Source organism: Phascolarctos cinereus, unplaced genomic scaffold (assembly GCF_003287225.1).
Source record: "Phascolarctos cinereus isolate Bilbo 61053 unplaced genomic scaffold, phaCin_HiC Scaffold_9;HRSCAF=440, whole genome shotgun sequence".
Taxonomy (NCBI): domain Eukaryota; kingdom Metazoa; phylum Chordata; class Mammalia; order Diprotodontia; family Phascolarctidae; genus Phascolarctos; species Phascolarctos cinereus.
In genome coordinates this window covers 48,023,603-48,036,581 of record NW_027556402.1, presented here as the reverse complement: position 1 = coordinate 48,036,581, position 12,979 = coordinate 48,023,603, and the positions used below count along the sequence as shown (strand labels likewise).

The window sequence follows — 12,979 nt, the reverse complement described above, 5'->3', positions numbered from 1 at the left end:
GATGGAGAGCTGCTCTTTGAGCCAAGATGTCCCAGGGTTTAAGTCCTACCCTGAAGCACTCTGGCTCTGCGACCTTGGGGAGATCACTTCACCTGTCATTCCCTCAGGCAATTCTCCAAGACTGTAACTTTCAGAATAGTTGCCAATCTGCACTGGAGCTTCTTTACTGGACAGCCTTCTATGCCAATAAAACTGGCAGACCTTTAACATCCACTGGATATTTCCACCTGGATATCTGGCCAGTACCTCAAAGTCAACATGGGGGCCACCTCCAGTCTTCCTGATCAATATCTGGCCACTGCACCCAGATGGCTCCGTAGGAGAAAGTGAGGCTGGTGACTTTGCACAGCCGTCCTTCACTTACATCCAATTCACCTGTAAGTTATGGCATCGCCTTCCTGATGTCATGGTCCTCTTCCAGAATGAAGAGCAAACAACAGCAATAACAATAACAAAGTCAGCACAATCAAAATGGAGGTCATCATCATTCTTCCTTGAACCTGTCCCTCATCATAATTTCCCTCTTAGTTGACAGTGCCACCATTGTTGGGGCTTCTCAGAAACATAGTCATCTTCAACCCTTCCCTCTCTTCCTCCATGTCACATTTCTCACCCACCTAGTTCAGGTCTTCATCAAACTTCCCATTCAGGTTATTCCAACAGCCTCCTTATTCTTTTCTTTGCCTCTACTGAGTAAAGTCTACTCAGTCAATCAGTAAGCACCTACTGTGTGCCAGGTAATGGGCTAAATACTGTCTCCCCCCTTTCTAATCCACACAGAAGCCCCAGTAAAATTTCTCATGCATAGCTCTGAATATGCCTTACTCAAAAACCCTGCAGCAGTGGGGACCTGTAGCCCTCTAGGTCCTCAAGTGCAGTTCTTTGACTGAATCCAAAAGTTCCCAGAACAAATCCCCTTACTAAAAGGATTTGTTCTGTAAAACTTGGACTCAGTCTTAAGGCCGCACCCAGGGACCTAGAAGGCCACATGTAGCCTCATGGGTGTAGGTTTTCATAGAATAAAACACAGGCTCCACTTACATAATCTTATGCCAACCAACATTTCCAGCTCTGCATTTCAGCTCTCATTTGCAGAATGGGATTCATGATGCCTATTATGCCTCATCTCACAGGGTTGTTGTGAGGATACCTGTAAAATGGATGTAAAGTGCTTTGTAGGTCTTAAAATAATAAATGGGCTCAGCTGGTATCATTAAAGGTAGTCTAGAATTCTGAATTTTCACTAATTTAGACTGTCCTCCCCTAAACCCCAGAATGAATTAGTGAAAATTTTTAATACAAAAAAAAATTATTTCAAGTCTTTTGAAAGAAACATACTTTATAAATACAAAGTCATATAAATGTTTGTGCTTTTAACTGTAGTGGTCATTGTAAAGGGAACATTTTCTTCCTATATATTGCATTTTTTTCACCAAACCTATGACTTTATTGCCATAAGAATCCCCTTCTACCGAAGCAGATCAACTTCTGCTCTACCACTCGGATCTAAGAGCCTTGTAGGTGTCAAGAGGCAAGATCTGAACCTAGGTCTTGCTGACCCAGAGAATAGTTCTCTTTCTATGGTGCCTCTGATTGCTTTACTTATAATGTTATTTTCTTATGCTGAAAATTCAACCTGAGCTTCTTAGTCTAGGCTTTGATAGAATTTTGTGTAAATTTCTTCTATGTAATGTAATGGTCAAATGCAGACTGTACATGGACAGCCTCAGATTCACTCCAGTGAGCCATCCAGTGAGTGGTGTGTTAGTCCCTGGCAACACAGCCTTATGCTGACGCTGGCAACCATGTTAGGGAGGCTGTTGGTCAACACCCATTTATGAAGTGTTTGCCAAGCACTGGGGTTATAAAGAATGGCAAAAACATTCCTGACTTTAAAGGATCTCATATTCTAATAGAGGAAACAGCAGTTAGTGAAACTAGGAAAAGGCTTCTGAAAGACTTGTGGAATATGAGCCTGAGTCTTTAAGGAAGCCAAGAAAGAAGGCAGAAAGTGTGGAAGGACAGACGTGACAATAGAAAGGCGTGCAAGAGAGATGGGGAGTGTCATGTTTGAAGAATAGCAATGTAATGAGATTGGGGACAGGAGTAAAATGTAATACTGGAAAAGTCAGAAGCTGGGAAGAGCTGTAAATGTCAAATAGAGGACTTTATATTTGATCCTGGAAGTAATAGGGAAGTTTATTGAGGAGGAAGGCAGTAAAAAATCACTTTGGCAGCTTAGTGAAAAGTGGATTGGAGTAGGGTAAGACAAGTTAGGAAGCTAATGCAGGTAAGAGTTGATGCATTTTTACTGTACTAGGGTAGTGGCCATGTAAGTCAAGAGAAGGAAGAGGATGCATGGGGAAATGTTGGGAAAGTAGAAATGATGAGATTAGCAACAGATTAGAAATGTGAGTGAAGTTGAAAATGACCCAAAAGTTGAAATTCTGGGTGACTGGAAGGATGATGTGGTATCTTGAAAAGATAATACAGTTTTGAGGAAAAGCTAACAAGTGTTGCTTTGGGCATTTTGAGTTTGGGATGCCTGTAAGGCATCCAGTTCAGGATGATAGTCCAGAAGACAGTTGATGATGCAAGACTAGAGTTCAGGAGAAATATTAGGGATGGATATGTAAATCTGAGAATCACTTGCATGGAAATGATGTTTGAACCCATGGGTGCTGTTATCACCAAGTGAGATATTATAGAAGGGAAAGAGAAAAGGGCCCAGTTAAGAGTCTTGTGCGCGATACCCACAATTAGTGGGCATGATATAGATGAAGATCCAGGAAAAGAGACTGAGAAGGGGATAGAAGCAGGAGAGGGCAATGTCAGGAAAACCTAGAGAGAAGAAGACATCCAAGAGGAAAAGGTAATCCAACAGAGTTTAAGAGGGAACTAATAACCTTGAGAAAAGGCTTGAGAAAAAGATTGCGAGCGTTTATTAAACACCTACTGTGTGCTAGTGGGCACTGAGAGGATACACGGAAAGGCAAAACCACTAAAGATTCCTAAGTCTTGGCTCGGCTTGTTTCTCCAGCTCTCCTTTGTCTTTCATTATCAGGTGCTTCTTAGTTGTGATGATTAGAACAGTGTTATAAACATGACATTTAAATGGATGCATCTTGAATAATGGAAAATCTTTAAGAAGGTTTCAAAATGTCTATATTCAGCACAGTTATTTGCATATTTTTCCAGTTTAGGCATGAAGATTCTAGAATACTCTCTAGAAGAATGCTTCTTAACCTGGAGTATGTGAACTTGGTTTTTAAATATTTTGATAGCTATTTTTGGTATAATAGGTTTCCTTTGTAATCCTATATATATTTTATCTTATTCATTTATAAGCATTATTTTGAAGTGTCTCCAGGGCTCTCCAGACTGCCAACACTGGGGAAAAAAATAATTTAAGAGCTTACCCTCTGGAATAAAATTTTCAAAAGTTTTAAACCTCATAGACTTCAGATTTCCCATTTTGGTTTAATACAGTGAATCATTCATTCCACCTCATATTCCAAGGATGCAAATTCTGTTACCAAGATGTGATCTGAAGTACCTGTGTTAATATCACAGCTCACCTACACAATAAAACCCAGAACAGAAGAACATTAGTTCCTGCTTCAGATTGGTTAGCAAATAACAGAATTATAGAATTTAAGAATTAGAAAGGACCTCTAGTCCAACCCTTATACCAAAGGAATCCCTATTATAATGTGGTCGGTATTCTAAAATCTGAATAACAACAGAAGAAGCAATCAGCAAACCGTTTATTAAGCATCTACTCTACCTAAAAGCCCTGGGAATAGCAGTGACCCCCTCATCCTCAGACCAGCAATCCTGCTTCCCTTTTGTCCCCCACAATCGTCATTGTGGAGAAGGGGTCCACCATCAACACCACCCATAATCACTGGTCAGCTGCCACCAACAGTTGGGTAGACCCAAGAGCCCCAGGACAGAAGAACCCCCAGAGTACTGGCCGTTCTTAGAGCCCAGCCTCCTCATAGAAGTCATCATCCAAGGCAGGAAACTTTATAAAGATGGGACCTGGCAACTATTGGTACAGGTGCAGCTACCAGAGACCTGGGGAAGGAGGGAAGGAGTTCTTACCACCAAAGGCCTTGGTACCATCAAACAGTTCAATATCAGATATAAATGTATGTTTCTTTTTTTTTAGTGGAGATGACATTAAAGAAAATGCATAATCATCTACTTTGCCTCTATACTTTAAGGACCGTGAGATCATTCCGTCTGACATACTGCCAAAGTCTTCTATGTGTGTGGTTTATCCCTCTTAAAATGTGAGCTTCTTGAAAGCAGGGCCATTTTAACTCTCTTTATTTGTATCTCTAGCACTTAATATCATGTTTGTACATAGTAGGACTTAAATGCTTTTTCATACATTTATTCATATTCTGTGCCCAGTTCCATGCTAGGGCCAAGATTATTAACAAAGATAAAAACAAAGCAGTCCCTTCCCTCAAGGACCTTATATTCTATTGAGAGAAAACAACAGGTAGCCCCCAAATGAAAAAGCAAAATGCATACCAAGGAATTTTGGTGGCGAGGGTCAGGGGAGGCCCTAGCAACTTGAAGGGTCAGGAAAGACTTCTATGAGAAGTAATACTGAAGCTGAGCTTTGAAAGAAGCTAGGGATTCTGCTAGGCAGATGGGAGGGGGAGGGCATTTCAGACATGAGATGGAGAGGCTGTACAACAGCATGGTGAAAGGAGATGGAACATTGGGGCAGCTAGGTGGCTAAGCGGATAGAGTACCAGCCCTGAAGTCAGGAGGATCTGAGTTCAAATGTGGCCTCAGACACATAACACTTACTAGCTGTGTGACCCTGGGCAAGTCACTTAACCCCCATTGCCCAACCAAAAAAAGAAAAAAAGAAAAAGAAACAAAAAAAGAAAGAAAGGAGATGGAACATTGTAGATGAGCAATAGTGAGCCGAAGGTCAGCATGGCTGCAATCCAAAGCGTGCCAAGGGCATTGACAAACAGTGAACTTGGAAGGGGAGTTTTTGTAAGAGCAGAAGTGAGGACATGCTGAAGGCCACTTTTAACACATAAAAAGCTGTCCATTTCATGGACTTCAAGCCTGACAGATTAAATGTGGCCCATGTACATCAGAATAGCGACAAATGAGCCTGCCTTCCTTGGTGGATGATTACCAGGGTGGATTTACTTCCCTTTCTTGCTTGGACAGCCTTGCAACAAATGGAGTTCAGAAAAATACCATCATGCTCCTATTTTCAGTTTGTGGTGATTTTTTTTTAAATCCTAAGATCCTGCTTAGAGGTAACCCTGAATTCTCAAAGGTCAAGGCAATGAAGCATCAGCTCTGGTCTCTAGCATGGGCCTAGCTAACAGGCTGTCCATCTGTCATCTGGGGACCAGTCTAGCAAAGTTCACAGGCTCACTTCTGGTGATTAATGCTTTTTTTTTTTTTTTGGACCTAGAAACTTGTTAAGATGCTCTATTAAAGCACGAAGGACTTTTAACCTATTTCAGTGGAGGAAGTAGCCACATTGACAAAAAGCCTTAAATATCTACAAGTATTGAAATATTATGATTTTGATTCTTTTGTGTCCTGATTTTGTAGAGTTAAACATTGGCCACTGTTGAAAGAACCCTGGCTGTTCAAAGGCAAGAGCTGCAACATTACGCATGCTTATGAGTCAGAGCCAAGTGTCTCACCCTGAATAATATTTTCAATTGTCAATCTGCACTTCCCATTTCCTCTGGAAGCTGATTTGAGCCTCACTCCCATATCCTCCCTGACCCCCTTTGTCTCTTACAGCCATAACTTTGAATAGCCCATGATTTCATAGTTATTATTTTAAGCTCATGTCATTCCAGCCCAGTCTGGCCAAAGGAAGAAAATAAGCATTTATTAAGCATCTACTGTGTGCCAGGCACTCTGCTAAGCTCTTTAAAAATATTATCTCAGTGTTTGGATTAGATGACTTCTGACATTCCTTCCAGGTCTAGCACAAAGATACTGTGGTCTATTATGTCATTAATTTTGTTATAAATTGTGATTACAACAGCAGATACAAGGTTCAGTCTTCCTAGTTTATGCTGATGGAACATGGTCAAAGAACTAGATGGAACATTGAGCAACTACATAATCTTTAAAGTTCTTTTCAATTTAAAAATATATATATATTATCTCAGTTGATCCTCACAACAACCCTGGGAGGTAGGTGGTATTCTTATCCCCATTTTACAGTTGAGAAAATGGAGGCAGACAGAGGTTGTGTGATGTGTCCAGGGTCACACAGTTAGGAAGTGCCTGTGGCAGGATTTTAACTCAGATCTTCCTGACCCCAGGCCCAGCACTCTATCTATCACACCACCTAGCTGCCTCTGCCAAAGGAGTCTAACTTTAGGGTTGTGATCTCAATCAAATGTGTGAGATGTGAAATGGCCTCAACACTTCCAAATGCAGTCTAAACCAGATGCAAATGTAGTTGGGAAATAGTGAATAAAATAAATAAAAATATAATAGACCATTGTCCAGCCTGCAAGAATCCTTAGAAATGGTTTATCGGCTCCCTTTTCTATGTGAGTTTGACACCGTTGTTCTAGATCAGTGCAAAAGCTGTAATGATGAAATGATATTTCCATCAATGTACATTCTTCAGTAGACTCTCAGAATCTAAAGGGGCTTTTGTGGTCCTCTAGTTCAATGCAGAGCTGAACGGGAACCTCCCTGTACAACAGGGAATTCTTAACCTGGTCCATGTACATAGATTCAGGGTTTGTGAACTTGGATGAGAAAAAAAATACATCTCTATTTCAACACAACTGGTTTCCTTTGTAACCCTATTTTATTTTATGCTTTTAAAACTGTTATTCTGAGAAGGAATTGAAAATGGGTTCATGATTGAAAAAACGTTAAGAATCCATGGTCTACAACATCTTTGAGAAATGGTCCCCTCTGGTGAAGGGGAGACCAGTCCCTCCTGAGGCAACCCATTACACATGGGGGCAGCTCTAATCATAGGGCAGACTTTGCTTGTGTCAGGATAAAATCTAGCTCTCTTCAAATTCACCCATTGCTCTTATCTCTTCCCTTTAGGGTCAAGCAGAACAAGGCTAATCTTTCTTTCACTTGACAGCCTTTCAGATATTTGCAGAGAACTATCGAGTTTCCTCTTAAGTCTACTCCTTGTCATACTGCATACACATGTACAAGTCCTTTAATTCAGCTTCTGACTGGCACAGCCACCCTCCTTGGGATCAAGTCCGGTTAACCAATGCCCTTCTCAAAATGTGGTACCAGAACTGAACACAATACTCCAGATGATAGATGGCTAGAGAGACCACTGGACTTGGGAGCCAGGAAGAATTTAAATCTTGCCTTAAACACTGAATAGCTGTGTGACCCTGAGCAAGTCACCTATCTCTGCCTCCATTTCCTCAACTGTAAAATGAGGGATAAGAATAGCACCTACCTCCCAGGGTTGTTTTGAGGAACAGATGAGTTAACATATACAAAGTGTTTTTTTAAACCTTAAAGCACTTTATAAATGCTATTATTTATTATTTATTTATATTATATTATTACTATTATTTATAAATGCTATGGTTAGACAAGAACAGAGTATAATAAGCTTATTATCTCCTTTCTTCTAAATGTAGTCTTTTCCTGCCTTAACAAAGTTTTAGATTGTGTTAGCTTTGGAATCTTGCCCACTATCAGTCAATATGCATTTTTAAAAAATTTTACATTTTACTTTATTTCATCTTTTTTCCTTAATAGTATTTTATTTTTTCCCCATTTTACTTGTAAAGATAGTTTTCAACATTCATTTTTGTAAAATTTTGAGTTCCAAATTTTTCTTCCTCCTTCCCTCCTCTCCTTCCTCCCCTAGACAGCAAGCAATCTGGTATATAGGTTTTACATATACAATCACATTAAACATATTTCTGAAATGGGCATTTATTAAGCACCTACCATGTACTGGGTTGTAAATACAAAGGCAAAGATGAAACAGTACCTTCTATCAAGGAGGGTACATTCTAATTGTGTGTGTGTGTGTGTGTGTGTGTGTGTGTATGTGTGTGTGTGTGTACAAGCAAGAATTTAGAGGCAGAAAGGAGCAGTGAGCACACAAAACCAGTTATGGAGAACAAATGGATTCAAAGACTCAGTCTGAAGCTAGGAGACTTCTATTTCAGGGGTGATATATGGTTGACTAACAATGAGCTTGTAGTCTACTGAAACATCCACATCTTTTTCACAAGAACTGCTGTCTAGTCATACTCCCCGACCCTGAGCAAAAACAAGAATCTATCTTATGTGATAGTCAATCTATTAAAAGAAAGTAAGGGGCCTTTCTCTTTGTCCTCATGTCTTGCTTACTTTGGAGAAGGAAATGGCAACTCATTCCATATCTTTGCTTAGGGAACCCTAAATGGGGTTACCGAAAGTTGGATATGATTGAAAATGACTAGAGCAAAAACAGCTTGCTTACCTGACTATTAAGTCAGATTTTTCATGTGTTTTTGTTATTGCTGTTTTTCAGTTGTGTCCAACTCTTTGTGACCCCCATTTGGGGTTTTCTTGGCAAAGATATTTGAATGATTTGCCATTTCCTTCTCCAGCTCATTTTACAGATGAGGAAACTGAGGCAAACAGAGTTAAGTGACTTGCACAGGATCGCACAGCTAATAAGTAACTGAGGCCAGATTCATGTCTTCTTGACCATAGGCCCTGGCTCTCTCCACTGCCCCACCTAGCTGCCCTTGGTCTCGGTCTTGGCTATTTCTCGTTCCCATCAGCCTTCTCCCTTTTTTTGTTCTTCCTACTGTTCCAGGTAGCTAGCAGCTCAGGATTTGGAATCAGGAAGACCTGCTTTAGACACTGACTAGCTAGACAGGTCACTCTCAGCCTTAATTTCCTCATCTGTAAAATGATGTTAATAATGACACCTACTTCATGGGGTTGTCGTGAGGAATAAGTAACATAATATATGTGAAGCCCTTTTCAAGCCTTAAAGAGGTGTCTAAATGCTGACTATTATTCCATATTCAATTTCAAGATTTTTGTTGTCTCCTAAAATCCAGATGGAACTCAATGGGATTTTGCATGGAAAGCGAATGTCACATAAATCCGTGATATATACCCAGTCTACCTGTACCACACACATTCCAGCCATCTGTTCACTCAGTAACATTTCACTTCCCATGGGTATGTTTCTTCGGTTTTCACACCTCCAGAATGTGAGCATAAATATTGAAATAGCCTTTTAAAGGAGTTGAATTAATGTGTTAAGAAGCCTTAATAGCTTTTCCCTTCCTAGGCTCTACTTCCCCAAACATATTAAATGACAGCTTTTCATAGGCTTGTTCATAGACAGTCTTAGGTAAAACATGAGCAAAAGACAGTCATCTGGGACTAGGATTAGGTCTAATCTTGAGGTGCTTCTTACATTTAAGGGGCACTCTGTGGCTGGGAAGATGAACATTTCTAGTGGGACATTGCCTTTCTGTGAAATGCAACTGATGTGGAACAGGGTGACCTTGAAGCCCAGAGGTCTCCACTTGCTGTGCAGAGCTTAGCTGAAGATGAAGTGACAGTCAGAAACCCAATGAATCATATCAAGTGTGACCATTATGAGACTGAAGATGATTCCTAATTAAGCCGTGATCCTCTGGTAGCAAATTTTCCAAATCTCATCCATGAGGGAGTCAGTTAAAATTGGTAAAAATAGGTGCCTACCTAATCCTGCAGTAGCTTCATGAAAGGCTATTTACTTTGCCTGCACCATCCATCCTCCTTTTTGTTTCATGCTGCCTGTCAGAAGAGTTATATAGCTAAAAGGAAATAAAGTGGAATAAATAACATCTTTCTAAAATCAGATTTGATGAGTTTGAATTAATGGTACATTTGTGCTTTTCACGGATTCCTCAAAAAAAGTCAATGTTGTAACTGAATTACTAAAATATATTATGCATTAGTCAAGACGAAGTTTTTGTTCCTAGAATTCAAATCCCTTTGAAGTGAGGATAATAATAATCATAATAATAGTAACAGTAATAGTAGTACTTCATGTTCATACAGTCATTTACAAAGTGCTTTTCTTATAACTTCTTCCAAATTTCCACAATAAAAACAATTTGATTCCATCTCTTGATTAAAGTATAGGGCATTTTATTTCTTTTTTCATTCGTCTCTTCGCCCAGTGGCCTGCGGAATCTAAAAATTTACCTCTCCTCTGTTCTTCTTAACAGGCATGTCCAGACATCCTCCAGCTCCTGACATCCCTACCTTTTATCCCCTGTCTCCAAGTGGTGTAGGACAGATTACCCCACCTCTTGGCTGGTAAGAACCCTTTGACAACTTGGAAGTAGAATATCTGTACTTTCATACCTTTCCTTTTTCATTTATTCATGTTAACTTTATGAACAGTACCATGGAGTAAAGAAAATTTCACTTGGTGAGGAAGGTGGTCAATTCATTTCATTTCAATTTAAAAGATTAAAAAAATGTAGACTTTGAAACAGGTTGAATCTGTTTTCTAATATGTGTAGAAAATGAACATATAGCATTTTTGCTTTGAAGCTCATAGTTGGATGGATCCAGTGTGTTGCTTTGGGCATTTGGTATGACTGCAAATAGACAGCTCTTAGGGAAAACATTTTAAAAAGTTTTTTTTTATGAATAAACTTGTAATTTCTAGCACCAAAGGTGAACATATATAATGGTTTTTTTCTCGCTAAAGTAATTGTGTCAAACTGGGAAGAAAAAGCTGTCAGCTGTCGGTAGAGTAGACCTTCTACAGGAATTTAAAATATGAAAACAGTTCTTGAATTTTGGGAAAGATGATGTGTACCTTCAACTTCAACATCAGTCAAAAGCAGTTATTTAGGACTTTTTTTTCCTTGAAAATTTGATGTTGAAGTCTTTTTTTACCTTTGTTTTTATTTCATTTTTAAAGGTTGGTTTTTAAAAAAATTATTGTTGTTGTTTAGCCAAAACTTTAAAGGCAAAGGAAATGTAATTTGAAAGAAAGAAGGAAGAAGAAACACACAGAATATTGCCTTTTGTGGTGTGTGGTCCCTCATCTTTTATTTTTCTCCTCCTCTTGGAGTGTACTATTCCTTCTTTTGGTATCTGTGATGAAACTTTAGTCTGTGTTTCTTTCCCTTCTTCTCCTCCAACCCTATGCAATGTGCTAAGAATTCTCATCTCTCCTCTTTTTAACTGTAGATTATCATCCTGGTTGCTATTAAGGCCAGCAGCTTTGGAAATGCCAGTTGTCTTTTTTTTTTTAATTAAAGCATTAAATCTCTCGGTCAATAACTCTGTTTGAATTAAATTGATTGTGCTTACACTTTCAAACCTGAATCAATTATTCCTTCTGAACTTAGCTACTTAGGGGGCATTAATCCTATGCAAGTCCCATCAGGGACAGTTAGAAAAGAGGGTGTAAACTAAGTATGCAAGGAAATGTAATGTTAGATATGGGAAAGACAGAGGGAGGGAGGGAAGGAGAGATGGGATCTGAAGGGAGGATGGAAAGAAAAACAAACAGGAGGTCTTTTGATGAAGGAATGAAGGAATATGTGAATGAAAAAGAAATGGGTAGGGGGTGGGGTAAAGATGTTTGGTCACTGGGATTGATTTGTCCAATTTTTGTTCATTTTTAAAAATTCCATTTCCTAACAGTCTGCAGACTTTTCAGATGAAATTCACTGACTGGCTACTTTCTCTTTTTTTGGCAGAGAAGACTTGACTCACAAGCCTTTGTGTTAACTAATATTTTAAACTGGGGTATGTGGGGGAGGGGAGCTTTTCTTGAAGGAAAATGGCTCTTTTGGGGGTGGGAGTGAGATGGGGAGCCAGTTATCTATAACTGGAGAGATTGAGGTGGGGGAGGGGGGAAGCTATTGAAACCCCAGACAACATTATTTTCATCCTGCCCTCCTCTCATTGTTATTGCTGGTTGGTAACTCTTATTTTATTATTGATGGGATCCTTTCTTCTGTGACCTCAGGCAAGGTCAGCCTGTATATCCCATCACGGGTGGATTCAGGCAGCCCTACCCATCCTCACTCTCAGTCGACACTTCCATGTCCAGGTAGGTGGAGGAGGCGGAAAACTGGGGCATTTGAATACAAGCTGCTGCTTTTTCTCTCGCATCTTGTATGCCTCTGCTTGCCTTTTTAGACAGCTAGGAGCGGTGCCTCGATTTCAACAACATGTCTGTCTGTAGGTACAGGCTGCCTGGCTCCCACACTAGAAGTGCTAATTAGGATTTCCCAGGTAGGAGCCGTATACAGCAGACAGGAGATAGAAACCAGATCCGCCAATGATCCGTGATCTCCCACACTTGCAAGTATTTACTCCCAAAGTGAAAGGGCTCCTCCTCCCTCCATGTATATGTAGGGGGTGAAATATTCCGATGTTGGAAATTGCAGTCAAGAGTTTGCTTGATTTAATAAAAATATATTGGGGAGGAGGGGGAAGAGCGGCTTACTCTCCTCTAATTTGCTTCCTGGACACGAGTCTCAAGTTCAGCCTAGCGTGAGTAGCTGGTAAAAAATACACAGATTCTGCAGGGTCCAGTCCTAGCCCCAGGATAAGGGTTGTGTGTACAAGCTGTCAGTACCTATGGGATGTCTGTACTAGTGTGTGAATCAGGCCATGTGTTGACTTATTAGTGCAAGCAATGCTCTCTGAGACCTGCCATGCCACACTTAAAAACTGCTCTATGTAAATGCTTTTGCACCTGGGATGCAAGATAGCTTCTGAATCCTGTGCTTGATATATTTCACACAAGATTGCAATGTATCATCTGTGCATTTGGTGTGACTTTCTCAAGGGAAATACTGTCATCCTGTGGGACATCATACTGGTTTTATTAAGAAATGGTAATCAATATTTACTTTATTTTTTAAATTTCTAACCTGGGTTTCTTAAGCTCATTATAATTTCTTTACCCTCTTCTAGGTGAATCATAGAC

At 39.9% G+C, this 12,979-nt stretch overlaps 1 protein-coding gene across 7 annotated transcripts in view; it reads left to right on the top strand.

The window, feature by feature from the left end:
• The window catches only part of LEF1 (lymphoid enhancer binding factor 1), a 181,492-nt gene that overhangs the window by 124,344 nt on the left and 44,169 nt on the right, over positions 1-12,979 (top strand). For 4 of the 7 annotated variants that reach the window (XM_021001385.2, XM_021001384.2, XM_021001388.2 and 1 more), the window contains exons 5-6: positions 10,245-10,335; positions 12,011-12,094. In XM_021001385.2, the coding sequence (XP_020857044.1) occupies positions 10,245-10,335; positions 12,011-12,094 (175 nt within the window). The remainder of the gene's footprint in view (positions 1-10,244; positions 10,336-12,010; positions 12,095-12,979) is intronic. The other 3 variants (XM_021001390.2, XM_021001389.2, XM_021001391.2) reach the window with 1 other exon arrangement.